The sequence below is a fragment of the Astatotilapia calliptera genome, chromosome 15 (assembly GCF_964374335.1).
Source record: "Astatotilapia calliptera chromosome 15, fAstCal68.1, whole genome shotgun sequence".
NCBI classification, from domain to species: Eukaryota; Metazoa; Chordata; class Actinopteri; order Cichliformes; family Cichlidae; genus Astatotilapia; species Astatotilapia calliptera.
In genome coordinates, this window is record NC_137436.1 from 33614066 (window position 1) to 33632623 (window position 18558).

The 18558-nt window shown below is 42.7% G+C and overlaps 1 protein-coding gene across 1 annotated transcript in view; it reads right to left on the bottom strand.

The window, feature by feature from the left end:
* Positions 1-18558, bottom strand: part of ddhd1b (DDHD domain containing 1b) — a 174778-nt gene that overhangs the window by 20287 nt on the left and 135933 nt on the right. The window contains exon 6 of the mRNA XM_026142758.2: positions 1043-1149. Within this exon, the coding sequence (XP_025998543.1) occupies positions 1043-1149 (107 nt within the window). The remainder of the gene's footprint in view (positions 1-1042; positions 1150-18558) is intronic.

The window sequence follows — 18558 nt, forward strand, 5'->3', positions numbered from 1 at the left end:
CTCAATTAAGTACTAAGTCATGTTTTGCTTGGGGATCAAATTTATGTTTTTTGGTTGGCGTAGGATTTTTTGTTGATATCCTATTTTTTTTCATTAAACGAACCTACCATCAAAATAAGAGACTGGTCATTTCTTTTTAAGTGTAAGTGTAACAACTTTGACTTACACTTTAACCTCAATAGCTCATCAGTTGGATCAGCCCACAATGGGCAATCTTTGCTCACCACGTGCATCAGTGAGACTTGCCTCCTCATGACCAAGTCGCTGGATCACCACCCATTCCTTCCTTTTGACCACTTTTGATTGATACTGACCACTGCAAACTAGGAACACCTCACAAGAGCAGCAGTTTTGGAGATGCCCATTTTCAGCTGTGAGGACAAAATGTTGAATTGCTCACTATTATATCCCACCCACTAACAGGTGCCATGAAGAAGATACAAGAGAAGAAGCATGAACTAAACCTCTTCTGAGAACATGCATTTGTATTTGCTTTAAGGCAATTTCTTTGATATATATATATATATATATATATATATATATATATAGTAAAAGTTCAAAGACATTTGATAAGTCAGAGATTTCTGACTGGCAAAAGTACCTTCGCCAAGGTAAACAGACTGTTGCTGATTATTATGTAGACTTCTGAATCTTAGCTGACTAGGCAGGCTGGGAAGAGAAAGACCCTCATTTTTACATGGATGAAGTAAAAATCTCAGAAGTGAATTCGCTGCCAAAGACTTTCTAATGTGTACTTGATTTATTGATACCTGAATGTGCATTAGGATCAGTGATCACATTCAGGTGCAGAGATGACTGCCAGACTCCCAGGATCCACCGACCTCCAAAAGTGCTTACCCAGATGCTCTTTCTCTGTAAGTTCTTTCTATCTAACATTTAGAGAACTCCTTGGGGTTAGTGTCTTGCCCAAGGATATTGGAGAAGACGAGGATTGAACAATCAACTTTCTGATTAGTAGGCTGCTCTACCACCTGAGCTACAGCTACACTGAATGTTGAAATGGTGGGGCTTTTTCACTCACCTCATCTCTGTACAGAGGACTTGTGTAGTACATGATGTCCATGGCACTGCTGTTCAACATGTCTCTTAGACCTCTAACCTTGTCTGGAGTGATGGAGTCCACTGTGTCTGTAGGAAGAACATCGAAATACATAAGACATAGTTGTCAGAAGTTCCCAGAGCAAAATGAATTACTTTTTAATGCTTCTGCATATACTTGAGTAGACATTATGATTCTGGCTTGCAATGTATAGATATGGCAAAACTCAGTAGTATTGTCCTTCTGTCCAACATGAATATTAGCGAGTAAACCACAACATGAAACCACTGACAGGTGAAGAGGATAGTACCATCATCAGCAAGTGTCAGGAACATTTTTCTCACCAGTGCTACTGACTTTTTCCTCCTTGTTTTGTAGCATTCAACAGTATGCTACAAAACTTCTCCTCTTTTGGTCCCTTTCGTTTGCTGCATTCATTTCTGTAGTTAAAAGTTGCTTTTGGGGGAAAAGTAAGTATGAGGAGGAAGTATAAGGATGATAGATGGATAGTTTTTCAGTGTCACTCTGAGAAAGAACCTTTCTAGTTTCAAAGATGTTGTGCAAATGGAAGAAAACAATTGTTGTTTAATATGTACCCTGAAGGACGTATCCTGGTCAAAAAAGGTTCCTCACAGTGTTACTGGAGGCCAAGGTAATGCCATCCAGAGTAAGAATCTGGTTTCATATCCATATTTGTAAGCTGTTTAAGGCCAAGTGAATTCATCTTATGTAATAATAATGGATTGGATTTATATAGCGCTTTTCAAGGCACCCAAAGCGCTTTACAATGCCACTATTCACTCACTCTCACATTCATACACTGGTGGAGGCAAGCTACAGTTGTAGCCACAGCTGCCCTGGGGCAGACTGACAGAAGCGAGGCTGCCATATCGCGCCATCGGCCCCTCTGGCCAAGACCAGTAGGCAAGTAGGGTAAAGTGTCTTGCCCAGGGACACAACGACCAGGACAGAGAGCCCTGGGATCGAACCGGCGACCTTCCGGTTACAGATGCGATTCCCAACCCCCTGAGCCACGGTCGCCCACACTCATGTAAACAATAACGTGGCGCACAGCGTGACGTGAAAAAAGGAACATACCTTTGACATTGTGTGACGACCTCTGTACTCCTCGTCCACACGTAAATGCAAAAAAGGAGTTTTTAAAAATCTGTTTTCGGTGATTTGAAATGCCGTGTACGTGTGGACGAAAGGCCCAAACGCATAGAAACAGCTGCGTTTTCAAAAATACCCATGGAGGTGTGGACGAAGCGGTATTTGGGGGGGGCAGCAAAAAAAGTTTGGGAACCACTGAATTAGAGAATTAGAGGTATTTATGTCTTTAAGACATTCCTGCAGTTTAACTAATTGGTGTGTGTTATCTGGCTAGACAGAGTTGGGTGCCATCTGTATAGCAGTGAAAATGTACGCTATGCCTTCTGATGATATTGCCTAAGGAAGGCATGTATCATGTAAACAGAAATTGGTCCTAGCATTGAACCTTCTGGAACTCCATATTTGACCATAGACAGCTCACACAATTTTCACCACAAACTCATGAGCTGTGCTCTAAAACTTTTTAGTGAAGGACCTATATAAATTCAGCTAAATGCACTTTTTCTAGTTCATTTGATCCCTTACAGTACAGTCTTTTGGTAAATGATAGATAGATAGATAGATAGATAGATAGATAGATAGATAGATAGATAGATAGATAGATAGATAGATAGATAGATAGATAGATAGATAGATAGATAGATAGATAGATAGATAGATAGATAGATAGATGGATGGTCTACTTATGAAGTAGACCATCTGAGCGCTTTGTGTTTCCATCTGCTGACTAGCTTCATGGTGATGCTGATTTCCTTTTCTAGCAGGACTAAATGGTTTGCTGAATAAGTTCTTACTGAGGTTGATGGGCAAGGCAGCTTGTCCGACCTGAACCCCAGAAAGAATCAAAAACACAGATGAGCTATCAAAGCAATCTGGGCTTAACAGAGCTGATCACCTCTATGCCACGCTGCATCGACGCCATAAAGGATATTTCATGAGCTATAAGGTCATCATGGGCTGTAAGCTAATCATCAAAATAAAAAAAGGAAAAAGCTAAATATATATTACAATATTGTAATTCTTTATTTAGTTTTTGCACTAGTATTTAAAAATCTTAATAGAAATTCAGTTAAAGATCAGAATACAGAACAAAACACGAGGATGATGGTAGATTTCTTTTCTTAAAAGTAATCCAGCATGGCACTAAATCACTCCCTGTAAAAAAGAATTTGTCACATTTCTTGTTATTAGGGCCCGAGCACCGAGAGTGCGAAGGCCCTATTGTATCTGCTCCGTTTCTTATTATTATTATTATTAGGGCCCGAGCACCGAGAGTGCGAAGGCCCTATTGTATCTGCTCCGTTTCTTATTATTATTATTATTATTATTATTATTATTAGGGCCCGAGCACTGACAGTGCGAAGGCCCTATTGTAATTGCTCTGTTTATTATTATTATTATTATTATTATTATTATTATTATTATTAGGGCCCGAGCACTGAGAGTGCGAAGGCCCTATTGTATCTGCTCCGTTTCTTATTATTAGGGCCCGAGCACTGAGAGTGCGAAGGCCCTATTGTATCTGCTCCGTTTCTTATTATTATTATTAGGGCCCGAGCACTGAGAGTGCGAAGGCCCTATTGTATCTGCTCCGTTTCTTATTAGGGCCCGAGCACTGACAGTGCGAAGGCCCTATTGTAATTGCTCTGTTTATTAGGGCCCGAGCACTGAGAGTGCGAAGGCCCTATTGTATCTGCTCCGTTTCTTATTATTATTATTATTATTAGGGCCCGAGCACCGAGAGTGCGAAGGCCCTATTGTATCTGCTCCGTTTCTTATTATTATTATTATTATTATTATTATTATTATTATTATTATTATTATTCACCCCAAACAAGGGCCTTTTTGAGGGCCTAAACATGCTCAAAAACTCATGAAATTTTGCACACATGCCAGGTCTGGTGAAAAATTTTGTATTTTAATGGTTTTACATATGAGCACTGGGAAATGGCTCTAGAGCGCCACCTATGCCTTGTTAAATGCAGCCCTACGACCACATCGTTTGAGCTACATGTATGAAATTTGGCACACATATGTATCATGCCAAGACGAACAAAAAAGTCTGTGGGCCCATTGACGCAAACCCAACAGGAAGTCCGCCATTTGGAAGAGAAGGTGACATTTTGGCTCAAATTTTGCCATTTCCATGCCTCGAACTTTTGCGAACTCCTCCTTGGGGTTTGATTTCATAACCTTCATATTTGGTCAGTGTCAACTACACCCTTGTGCCATGTTAAATTGCGGAGCTTTTGAGTTTTCACAATACTATGAGGCCGTGGCGCCATGGCGAATTTCGATGACTCGCCATCAAAATCTTATTGCCTCTCATTTTGTCATACATTTTCTGACCTTGACCAAAGTGAACACATATGATAAGGCTCCACCCCTGAACATATTTCAACTGCCATATTTGACACCAGGGACAGCGCCACCTAGTGGGAACAGGAAATGTCATGTTTTACACTTTGGGGTACAGTATTGTGATGGGTGACATCTGCAGCCTCAAATTTCTCCAGGAAAGCCTTAAGGAGTTGGTCTTGGGTTACAGTGAAAACTGTGACTTTTCACGAAAGGGTGTGACCCCAGCAGCATGGCGAACTTTGATGTCACGCCATGAAGAAACAAATTAGTATAACTCAATGAAATCCAGTCTGATCAGTACCAGACTTTACAGGCATGATGTCAGACCCGCCCTGAACAGATTGATGTGCCCATTGTCGGAAATACGGACAGCGCCACCTAGTGGCAACAGGAAATGTCATGGCTTTAATTTTGTTGTACTGATTTTCACAGGTTCATCGTGGCCACCTCAAAAGCGGTGAATATCAACATCAGTCCCTCGTGATGCTTCAGTGCAAAAATTGTGACTTTAAACTGAACGGCGCACCCTGGTGGTAACGCGGTTCACCATGAAAGATGAAGTGGCTTTTGAGGGGCTTGGAAAGTTTATAGAGGCTTGAAATTTGGCACACACCTCCAAATGGATGAACGCTTTGTTGGCATGTGATCATTTTCATTGAATAGCGCGAAATGGCTCCACAGCGCCCCCTACAATATTTCAAAACATCAGCCCCTGCTCTGTGTTTCATCTATGAGTCTGACACTTGGTAAGCTTGTGTAAGATATCAAGATGTACAAAAAAGTCTCTTGGAGCAATATCCCAAATCCAACAGGAAGTCAGCCATTTTAAAATTAATGTGTAATTTTGATGACATTTTCCCCCCTTTTCAGGCCTCATACTTTGACGAACTCCTCCAAGGGATTTCATCATATTGAAGCATTCTTCAGTGTGTAGAATCTAAAGACCTTTGTGATGTTAAATTGCGAAGCTTTTTCCGTTCAGTGAAACGGGGTGGTCATGGCGGCACGTAGAGTTTCAATCACTCGCAAAAAGCAGTAATCTGCTGTCACTAAAAAAAACAATGTCCAATCTCTCCCAAAGGTCGCAGGTGTGATGAGACTCGAGCTTGGAAATGTTTGTTATGCTATTTGTCAATAATGGTTAGAGCGCCACCTAGTGGCATGACTATAATCCTGGTTGAATAAGATGAAATGTTAGCTGGTGATTAAAAGCATGAAATCCATCAATGTGACATCATATCGGACGTGCCGGTTTGAGGTGTTGGCAGTGGCTCGACGTGCCGGGGGTGCGAGGGCCCTCATAACGCTGCTTGCAGCTTTAATTAGGGCCCGAGCACCGAGAGTGCGAAGGCCCTATTGTATCTGCTCCGTTTCTTATTATTATTATTATTATTATTATTATTATTATTATTATTATTATTATTATTATTATTATTATTCACCCCAAACAAGGGCCTTTTTGAGGGCCTAAACATGCTCAAAAACTCATGAAATTTTGCACACATGCCAGGTCTGGTGAAAAATTTTGTATTTTAATGGTTTTACATATGAGCACTGGGAAATGGCTCTACAGCGCCACCTATGCCTTGTTAAATGCAGCCCTACGACCACATCGTTTGAGCTACATGTATGAAATTTGGCACACATGTGTATCATGCCAAGACGAACAAAAAAGTCTGTGGGCCCATTGACGCAAACCCAACAGGAAGTCCGCCATTTGGAAGAGAAGGTGACATTTTGGCTCTAATTTTGCCATTTCCATGCCTCGAACTTTTGCGAACTCCTCCTTGGGGTTTCATTTCATAACCTTCAAATTTGGACAGTGTCAACTACACCCTTGTGCCATGTTAAATTGCGGAGCTTTTGAGTTTTCACAATACTATGAGGCCGTGGCGCCATGGCGAATTTCGATGACTCGCCATGGAAATCTTATTGCCTCTCATTTTGTCATACATTTTCTGACCTTGACCAAAGTGAACACATATGATAAGGCTCCACCCCTGAACATATTTCAACTGCCATATTTGACATCAAGGACAGCGCCACCTAGTGGGAACAGGAAATGTCATGTTTTACACTTTGGGGTACAGTATAGTGATGGGTGACATCTGCAGCCTCAAATTTCTCCAGGAAAGCCTTAAGGAGTTGGTCTTGGGTTACAGTGAAAACTGTGAGTTTTCGCGAAAGGGTGTGACCCCAGCAGCATGGCGAACTTTGATGTCACGCCATGAAGAAACAAATTAGTATAACTCAATGAAATCCAGTCTGATCAGTACCAGACTTTACAGGCATGATGTCAGACCCGCCCTGAACAGATTGATGTGCCCATTGTCGGAAATACGGACAGCGCCACCTAGTGGCAACAGGAAATGTCATGGCTTTAATTTTGTTGTACTGATTTTCACAGGTTCATCGTGGCCACCTCAAAAGCGGTGAATATCCCCATCAGTCCCTCGTGATGCTTCAGTGCAAAAATTGTGACTTTAAACTGAACGGCGCACCCTGGTGGCAACGCTGTTCAACATGAAAGATGAAGTGGCTTTTGAGGGGCTTGGAAAGAATATAGAGGCTTTAAATTTAGCACACACCTCCAAATGGATGAAGGCTTTGTTGTCATGTGATCATTTTCATTAAATAGTGCGAAGTGGCTCCACAGCGCCCCCTACAAACTTTCAAAACCACAGCCCCTGCTCTGTGTTTTATGTATGAGTCTGAAACCTGGTAAGCTTATAGGAGATATCAAGATGTACAAAAAAGTCTCTTGGAGCAATATCCCAAATCCAACAGGAAGTCAGCCATTTAAAAATGAATGTGCAATTTTGGCAACATTTTGCCCTCTTTCCAGGCACCCTTCTTTGACGAACTCCTCCAAAGGATTTCATCAGATTGGTTCAATCTCCAGTGTGAGGAATCTAAAGACCTTTGTGATGTTAAATTGCGAAGGTTTTTACGTTCAGGGAAACGGGGTTGTCATGGCGGCACGTGGAGTTTGAATCACTCGCCAAAAAGCAGTAATCTGCTGTCACTCAAAGACACAATGTCCAATCTCTCCCAAAGCTCATAGGCGTGATGAGACTCGAGCTCGGAAATGTTTGTTATGCCATTTGTACATAATGGTTAGAGCGCCACCTAGTGGAACGACTAACTAATCATGAATGAATGAGTTTAAATGTTAGCTGATGGTTAAATGCATGAATTCCATCAATGTGACATCAGATCGGACGCGCTGGTTTTAGGTGTTGGGCGTGGCTCGACGCGCCGGGGGTGCGAGGGCCCTCATAACGCTGCTTGCAGCTTTAATTATTATTATTATTATTCAGGCGAAACAAGGGCCTTTTTGAGGGCCTAAACATGCTCAAAAACTCATGAAATTTTGCACACATGCCAGGTCTGGTGAAAAATTTTGTATTTTAATGGTTTTACATATGAGCACTGGGAAATGGCTCTACAGCGCCACCTATGCCTTGTTAAATGCAGCCCTACGACCACATCGTTTGAGCTACATGTATGAAATTTGGCACACATATGTATCATGCCAAGACGAACAAAAAAGTCTGTGGGCCCATTGACGCAAACCCAACAGGAAGTCCGCCATTTGGAAGAGAAGGTGACATTTTGGCTCTAATTTTGCCATTTCCATGCCTCGAACTTTTGCGAACTCCTCCTTGGGGTTTCATTTCATAACCTTCATATTTGGTCAGTGTCAACTACACCCTTGTGCCATGTTAAATTGCGGAGCTTTTGAGTTTTCACAATACTATGAGGCCGTGGCGCCATGGCGAATTTCGATGACTCGCCATGAAAATCTTATTGTCTCTCATTTTGTCATACATTTTCTGACCTTGACCAAAGTGAACACATATGATAAGGCTCGACCCCTGAACATATTTCAACTGCCATATTTGACACCAGGTACAGCGCCACCTAGTGGGAACAGGAAATGTCATGTTTTACACTTTGGGGTACAGTATTGTGATGGGTGACATCTGCAGCCTCAAATTTCTCCAGGAAAGCCTTAAGGAGTTGGTCTTGGGTTACAGTGAAAACTGTGACTTTTCACGAAAGGGTGTGACCCCAGCAGCATGGCGAACTTTGATGTCACGCCATGAAGAAACAAATTAGTATAACTCAATGAAATCCAGTCTGATCAGTACCAGACTTTACAGGCATGATGTCAGACCCGCCCTGAACAGATTGATGTGCCCATTGTCGGAAATACGGACAGCGCCACCTAGTGGCAACAGGAAATGTCATGGCTTTAATTTTGTTGTACTGATTTTCACAGGTTCATCGTGGCCACCTCAAAAGCGGTGAATATCAACATCAGTCCCTCGTGATGCTTCAGTGCAAACATTGTGACTTTAAACTGAACGGCGCACCCTGGTGGTAACGCGGTTCACCATGAAAGATGAAGTGGCTTTTGAGGGGCTTGGAAAGTTTATAGAGGCTTGAAATTTGGCACACACCTCCAAATGGATGAACGCTTTGTTGGCATGTGATCATTTTCCTTGAATAGCGCGAAATGGCTCCACAGCGCCCCCTACAATATTTCAAAACATCAGCCCCTGCTCTGTGTTTCATCTATGAGTCTGACACTTGGTAAGCTTGTGTAAGATATCAAGATGTACAAAAAAGTCTCTTGGAGCAATATCCCAAATCCAACAGGAAGTCAGCCATTTTAAAATTAATGTGTAATTTTGATGACATTTTCCCCCCTTTTCAGGCCTCATACTTTGACGAACTCCTCCAAGGGATTTCATCATATTGAAGCATTCTTCAGTGTGTAGAATCTAAAGACCTTTGTGATGTTAAATTGCGAAGCTTTTTCCGTTCAGGGAAACGGGGTGGTCATGGCGGCACGTAGAGTTTCAATCACTCGCAAAAAGCAGTAATCTGCTGTCACTAAAAAACACAATGTCCAATCTCTCCCAAAGGTCGCAGGTGTGATGAGACTCGAGCTTGGAAATGTTTGTTATGCTATTTGTCAATAATGGTTAGAGCGCCACCTAGTGGCATGACTATAATCCTGGTTGAATAAGATAAAATGTTAGCTGGTGATTAAAAGCATGAAATCCATCAATGTGACATCACATCGGACGTGCCGGTTTGAGGTGTTGGCAGTGGCTCGACGTGCCGGGGGTGCGAGGGCCCTCATAACGCTGCTTGCAGCTTTAATTATTATTATTATTATTATTATTATTATTATTATTATTTCGGCAAATGAATTGGCCGTTTGAGGGCCTAAACATGCTCGAAAACTCATGAAATTTTGCACACGCGTCAGGTCTGGTGAAAATTTACGTATTTTAATGTTGTCAGACATGGCCAGGGAAAATTAGCTCAGTAGCGCCACCTAGAAAATTGAAAAACGCGAGCCCCCGGTATGGGTATGGCCTACAAGTTTGAAAGTCGGTACACCGTTATAACGTTCAGAGTCGAACAAAAAAGTCTATTATGGCAATGTCCTAAACCCAACAGGAAGTCCGCCATTTTGGATTGAAGGTGACATTTTGGCTCTGATTTTACCGTTTCCATGCCTCGAACTTTAACGAACTCCTCCTTGGGGTTTGATTTCATAACCTTCAAATTTGGACAGTGTCAACTACACCCTTGTGCCATGTTAAATTGCGGAGCTTTTGAGTTTTCACAATAGTATGAGGCCGTGGCGCCATGGCGAATTTTGATGACTCGCCATGAAAATCTTATTGCCTCTCATTCTGTCATACATGTTCCGATCTGGACCAAAGAGCACACATATGATAAGGCTCCACCCCTGAACATATTTCAACTGCCATATTTGACATCAAGGACAGCGCCACCTAGTGGGAACAGGAAATGTCATGTTTTACACTTTGGGGTACAGTATAGTGATGGGTGACACCTGCAGCCTCAAATTTCTCCAGGAAAGCCTTAAGGAGTTGGTCTTGGGTTACAGTGAAAACTGTGACTTTTCGCGAAAGGGTGTGACCCCAGCAGCATGGCGAACTTTGATGTCACGCCATGAAGAAACAAATTAGTATAACTCAATGAAATCCAGTCTGATCAGTACCAGACTTTACAGGCATGATGTCAGACCCGCCCTGAACAGATTGATGTGCCCATTGTCGGAAATACGGACAGCGCCACCTAGTGGCAACAGGAAATGTCATGGCTTTAATTTTGTTGTACTGATTTTCACAGGTTCATCGTGGCCACCTCAAAAGCGGTGAATATCACCATCAGTCCCTCGTGATGCTTCAGTGCAAAAATTGTGACTTTAAACTGAACGGCGCACCCTGGTGGCAACGCTGTTCACGATGAAAGATGAAGTGGCTTTTGAGGGTCTTGGCAAGTTTATAGAGGCTTGAAATTTGGCACACACCTCCAATGTGACGAAGGCTTTGTTGTTATGTGATCATTTTCATTGAAGATCCCAAAATGGCTCCACAGCGCCCCCTACAAAATTTCAAAACCACAGCCCCAGCTCTGTGTTTTATGTATGAATCTGAAACCTGGTAGGCTTATAGGAGATATCAAGATGTACAAAAAAGTCTCTTGGAGCAATATCCCAAATCCAACAGGAAGTCAGCCATTTTAAAATTAATGTGCAATTTTGGCGACATTTTCCCCTCTTTTCAGGCTTCATACTTTGACGAACTCCTCCAAGGGATTTCATCATATTGAACCATTCTCCAGTGTGTGGAATCTAAAGACCTTTGTGATGTTAAATTGCGAAGCTTTTTACGTTCAGGGAAACGGGGTGGTCATGGCGGCACTTAGAGTTTCAATCACTCGCCAAAAAGCAGTAATCTGCTGTCACTCAAAAAGACAATGTCCAATCTCTCCCAAAGCTCATAGGCGGGATGAGACTCGAGCTCGGAAATGTTTGTTATGCCATTTGTACATAATGGTTAGAGCCCCACCTAGTGGAACGACTAACTAATCATGAATGAATGAGTTGAAATGTTAGCTGGTGGTTAAATGCATGAATTCCATCAATGTGACATCAGATCGGACGTGCTGGTTTTAGGTGTTGGGCGTGGCTCGACGCGCCGGGGGTGCGAGGGCCCTCATAACGCTGCTTGCAGCTTTAATTATTATTATTAGGGCCCGAGCACTGATAGTGCGAAGGCCCTATTGTAATTGCTCCGTTTATTATTATTATTATTATTATTATTATTATTCCGGCAAATGAATCGGCCTTTTGAGGGCCTAAACATGCTCGAAAACTCATGAAATTTTGCACACGCGTCAGGTCTGGTGAAAATTTACGTATTTTAATGTTCTCAGACATGGCCAGGGAAAATTAGCTCAGTAGCGCCACCTAGAAAAATGAAAAACGCGAGCCCCCGGTATGGGTATGACCTACATGTTTGAAAGTCGGTACACCTATATAACGTTCAGAGTCGAACAAAAAAGTCTATTATGGCAATGTCCTAAACCCAACAGGAAGTCCGCCATTTTGGATTGAAGGTGACATTTTTGGCCTGATTTTACCGTTTCCATGCCTTGTACTTTAACGAACTCCTCCTTGGGATTTGGTCCTATAAACTTCAAATTTGGACAGTGTCAACTACACCCTTGTGCCATGTTAAATTGCGGAGCTTTTGAGTTTTCACAATACTATGAGGCCGTGGCGCCATGGCGAATTTCGATGACTCGCCATGAAAATCTTATTGCCTCTCATTTTGTCATACATTTTCTGACCTTGACCAAAGTGAACACATATGATAAGGCTCCACCCCTGAACATATTTCAACTGCCATATTTGACATCAAGGACAGCGCCACCTAGTGGGAACAGGAAATGTCATGTTTTACACTTTGGGGTACAGTATAGTGATGGGTGACATCTGCAGCCTCAAATTTCTCCAGGAAAGCCTTAAGGAGTTGGTCTTGGGTTACAGTGAAAACTGTGAGTTTTCGCGAAAGGGTGTGACCCCAGCAGCATGGCGAACTTTGATGTCACGCCATGAAGAAACAAATTAGTATAACTCAATGAAATCCAGTCTGATCAGTACCAGACTTTACAGGCATGATGTCAGACCCGCCCTGAACAGATTGATGTGCCCATTGTCGGAAATACGGACAGCGCCACCTAGTGGCAACAGGAAATGTCATGGCTTTAACTTTGTTGTACTGATTTTCACAGGTTGATCGTGGCCACCTCAAAAGCGGTGAATATCACCATCAGTCCCTCGTGATGCTTCAGTGCAAAAATTGTGACTTTAAACTGAACGGCGCACCCTGGTGGCAACGCGGTTCATCATGAAAGATGAAGTGGCTTTTGAGGGGCTTGGAAAGTTTATAGAGGCTTGAAATTTGGCACACACCTCCAAATGGATGAAGGCATTGTTGTTATGTAACCATTTTCCTTGAATAGCGCAAAATGGCTCCACAGCGCCCCCTACAATATTTCAAAACATCAGCCCCTGCTCTGTGTTTCATCTATGAGTCTGACACTTGGTAAGCTTGTGTAAGATATCAAGATGTACAAAAAAGTCTCTTGGAGCAATATCCCAAATCCAACAGGAAGTCAGCCATTTTAAAATGAATGTGTAATTTTGATGACATTTTCCCCCCTTTTCAGGCCTCATACTTTGACGAACTCCTCCAAGGGATTTCATCATATTGAAGCATTCTTCAGTGTGTAGAATCTAAAGACCTTTGTGATGTTAAATTGCGAAGCTTTTTCCGTTCAGGGAAACGGGGTGGTCATTGCGGCACGTAGAGTTTCAATCACTCGCAAAAAGCAGTAATCTGCTGTCACTAAAAAACACAATGTCCAATCTCTCCCAAAGGTCGCAGGTGTGATGAGACTCGAGCTTGGAAATGTTTGTTATGCTATTTGTCAATAATGGTTAGAGCGCCACCTAGTGGCATGACTATAATCCTGGTTGAATAAGATGAAATGTTAGCTGGTGATTAAAAGCATGAAATCCATCAATGTGACATCACATCGGACGTGCCGGTTTGAGGTGTTGGCAGTGGCTCGACGTGCCGGGGGTGCGAGGGCCCTCATAACGCTGCTTGCAGCTTTAATTATTATTATTATTATTATTCACCCCAAACAAGGGCCTTTTTGAGGGCCTAAACATGCTCAAAAACTCATGAAATTTTGCACACATGCCAGGTCTGGTGAAAAATTTTGTATTTTAATGGTTTTACATATGAGCACTGGGAAATGGCTCTAGAGCGCCACCTATGCCTTGTTAAATGCAGCCCTACGACCACATCGTTTGAGCTACATGTATGAAATTTGGCACACATGTGTATCATGCCAAGACGAACAAAAAAGTCTGTGGGCCCATTGACGCAAACCCAACAGGAAGTCCGCCATTTGGAAGAGAAGGTGACATTTTGGCTCTAATTTTGCCATTTCCATGCCTCGAACTTTTGCGAACTCCTCCTTGGGGTTTCATTTCTTAACCTTCAAATTTGGACAGTGTCAACTACACCCTTGTGCCATGTTAAATTGCGGAGCTTTTGAGTTTTCACAATACTATGAGGCCGTGGCGCCATGGCGAATTTCGATGACTCGCCATGAAAATCTTATTGCCTCTCATTTTGTCATACATTTTCTGACCTTGACCAAAGTGAACACATATGATAAGGCTCCACCCCTGAACATATTTCAACTGCCATATTTGACCTCAAGGACAGCGCCACCTAGTGGGAACAGGAAATGTCATGTTTTACACTTTGGGGTACAGTATAGTAATGGGTGACATCTGCAGCCTCAAATTTCTCCAGGAAAGCCTTAAGGAGTTGGTCTTGGGTTACAGTGAAAACTGTGAGTTTTCGCGAAAGGGTGTGACCCCAGCAGCATGGCGAACTTTGATGTCACGCCATGAAGAAACAAATTAGTATAACTCAATGAAATCCAGTCTGATCAGTACCAGACTTTACAGGCATGATGTCAGACCCGCCCTGAACAGATTGATGTGCCCATTGTCGGAAATACGGACAGCGCCACCTAGTGGCAACAGGAAATGTCATGGCTTTAATTTTGTTGTACTGATTTTCACAGGTTCATCCTGGCCACCTCAAAAGCGGTGAATATCACCATCAGTCCCTCGTGATGCTTCAGTGCAAAAATTGTGACTTTAAACTGAACGGCGCACCCTGGTGGCAACGCTGTTCACGATGAAAGATGAAGTGGCTTTTGAGGGTCTTGGCAAGTTTATAGAGGCTTGAAATTTGGCACACACCTCCAATGTGACGAAGGCTTTGTTGTTATGTGATCATTTTCATTGAATATCCCAAAATGGCTCCACAGCGCCCCCTACAATATTTCAAAACCACAGCCCCAGCTCTGTGTTTTATGTATGAATCTGAAACCTGGTAGGCTTATAGGAGATATCAAGATGTACAAAAAAGTCTCTTGGAGCAATATCCCAAATCCAACAGGAAGTCAGCCATTTTAAAATTAATGTGCAATTTTGGCGACATTTTCTCCTCTTTTCAGGCTTCATACTTTGACGAACTCCTCCAAGGGATTTCATCATATTGAACCATTCTCCAGTGTGTGGAATCTAAAGACCTTTGTGATGTTAAATTGCGAAGCTTTTTACGTCCAGGGAAACGGGGTGGTTATGGCGGCACTTAGAGTTTGAATCACTCGCCAAAAAGCAGTAATCTGCTGTCACTCAAAAACACAATGTCCAATCTCTCCCAAACGTCTCGGGTGTGATGAGACTCGAGCTTGGAAGTGTTTGTTATGCCATTTGTCAGTAATGGTTAGAGCGCCACCTAGTGGGAGGACTATAATGATGATTGAATGAGATGAAATGTTAGCTGGTGGTTAAATGCATGAATTCCATCAATGTGACATCAGATCGGAGGTGCTGGTTGTAGGTGTTGGGCGTGGCTCGACGCGATGGGGTGCGAGGGCCCTCATAACGCTGCTTGCAGCTTTAATTAGGGCCCGAGCACTGAGAGTGCGAAGGCCCTATTGTATCTGCTCCGTTTCTTATTATTATTATTATTAGGGCCCGAGCACTGAGAGTGCGAAGGCCCTATTGTATCTGCTCCGTTTCTTATTATTATTATTATTATTATTATTATTATTATTCAGGCGAAACAAGGGCCTTTTTGAGGGCCTAAACATGCTCAAAAACTCATGAAATTTTGCACACATGCCAGGTCTGGTGAAAAATTTTGTATTTTAATGGTTTTACATATGAGCACTGGGAAATGGCTCTACAGCGCCACCTATGCCTTGTTAAATGCAGCCCTACGACCACATCGTTTGAGCTACATGTATGAAATTTGGCACACATATGTATCATGCCAAGACGAACAAAAAAGTCTGTGGGCCCATTGACGCAAACCCAACAGGAAGTCCGCCATTTGGAAGAGAAGGTGACATTTTGGCTCTAATTTTGCCATTTCCATGCCTCGAACTTTTGCGAACTCCTCCTTGGGGTTTCATTTCATAACCTTCATATTTGGTCAGTGTCAACTACACCCTTGTGCCATGTTAAATTGCGGAGCTTTTGAGTTTTCACAATACTATGAGGCCGTGGCGCCATGGCGAATTTCGATGACTCGCCATGAAAATCTTATTGTCTCTCATTTTGTCATACATTTTCTGACCTTGACCAAAGTGAACACATATGATAAGGCTCGACCCCTGAACATATTTCAACTGCCATATTTGACACCAGGTACAGCGCCACCTAGTGGGAACAGGAAATGTCATGTTTTACACTTTGGGGTACAGTATTGTGATGGGTGACATCTGCAGCCTCAAATTTCTCCAGGAAAGCCTTAAGGAGTTGGTCTTGGGTTACAGTGAAAACTGTGACTTTTCACGAAAGGGTGTGACCCCAGCAGCATGGCGAACTTTGATGTCACGCCATGAAGAAACAAATTAGTATAACTCAATGAAATCCAGTCTGATCAGTACCAGACTTTACAGGCATGATGTCAGACCCGCCCTGAACAGATTGATGTGCCCATTGTCGGAAATACGGACAGCGCCACCTAGTGGCAACAGGAAATGTCATGGCTTTAATTTTGTTGTACTGATTTTCACAGGTTCATCGTGGCCACCTCAAAAGCGGTGAATATCAACATCAGTCCCTCGTGATGCTTCAGTGCAAACATTGTGACTTTAAACTGAACGGCGCACCCTGGTGGTAACGCGGTTCACCATGAAAGATGAAGTGGCTTTTGAGGGGCTTGGAAAGTTTATAGAGGCTTGAAATTTGGCACACACCTCCAAATGGATGAACGCTTTGTTGGCATGTGATCATTTTCCTTGAATAGCGCGAAATGGCTCCACAGCGCCCCCTACAATATTTCAAAACATCAGCCCCTGCTCTGTGTTTCATCTATGAGTCTGACACTTGGTAAGCTTGTGTAAGATATCAAGATGTACAAAAAAGTCTCTTGGAGCAATATCCCAAATCCAACAGGAAGTCAGCCATTTTAAAATTAATGTGTAATTTTGATGACATTTTCCCCCCTTTTCAGGCCTCATACTTTGACGAACTCCTCCAAGGGATTTCATCATATTGAAGCATTCTTCAGTGTGTAGAATCTAAAGACCTTTGTGATGTTAAATTGCGAAGCTTTTTCCGTTCAGGGAAACGGGGTGGTCATGGCGGCACGTAGAGTTTCAATCACTCGCAAAAAGCAGTAATCTGCTGTCACTAAAAAACACAATGTCCAATCTCTCCCAAAGGTCGCAGGTGTGATGAGACTCGAGCTTGGAAATGTTTGTTATGCTATTTGTCAATAATGGTTAGAGCGCCACCTAGTGGCATGACTATAATCCTGGTTGAATAAGATAAAATGTTAGCTGGTGATTAAAAGCATGAAATCCATCAATGTGACATCACATCGGACGTGCCGGTTTGAGGTGTTGGCAGTGGCTCGACGTGCCGGGGGTGCGAGGGCCCTCATAACGCTGCTTGCAGCTTTAATTAGGGCCCGAGCACCGAGAGTGCGAAGGCCCTATTGTATCTGCTCCGTTTCTTATTATTATTATTATTATTATTATTATTATTATTATTATTATTATTATTATTATTATTATTATTCACCCCAAACAAGGGCCTTTTTGAGGGCCTAAACATGCTCAAAAACTCATGAAATTTTGCACACATGCCAGGTCTGGTGAAAAATTTTGTATTTTAATGGTTTTACATATGAGCACTGGGAAATGGCTCTACAGCGCCACCTATGCCTTGTTAAATGCAGCCCTACGACCACATCGTTTGAGCTACATGTATGAAATTTGGCACACATGTGTATCATGCCAAGACGAACAAAAAAGTCTGTGGGCCCATTGACGCAAACCCAACAGGAAGTCCGCCATTTGGAAGAGAAGGTGACATTTTGGCTCTAATTTTGCCATTTCCATGCCTCGAACTTTTGCGAACTCCTCCTTGGGGTTTCATTTCATAACCTTCAAATTTGGACAGTGTCAACTACACCCTTGTGCCATGTTAAATTGCGGAGCTTTTGAGTTTTCACAATACTATGAGGCCGTGGCGCCATGGCGAATTTCGATGACTCGCCATGGAAATCTTATTGCCTCTCATTTTGTCATACATTTTCTGACCTTGACCAAAGTGAACACATATGATAAGGCTCCACCCCTGAACATATTTCAACTGCCATATTTGACATCAAGGACAGCGCCACCTAGTGGGAACAGGAAATGTCATGTTTTACACTTTGGGGTACAGTATAGTGATGGGTGACATCTGCAGCCTCAAATTTCTCCAGGAAAGCCTTAAGGAGTTGGTCTTGGGTTACAGTGAAAACTGTGAGTTTTCGCGAAAGGGTGTGACCCCAGCAGCATGGCGAACTTTGATGTCACGCCATGAAGAAACAAATTAGTATAACTCAATGAAATCCAGTCTGATCAGTACCAGACTTTACAGGCATGATGTCAGACCCGCCCTGAACAGATTGATGTGCCCATTGTCGGAAATACGGACAGCGCCACCTAGTGGCAACAGGAAATGTCATGGCTTTAATTTTGTTGTACTGATTTTCACAGGTTCATCGTGGCCACCTCAAAAGCGGTGA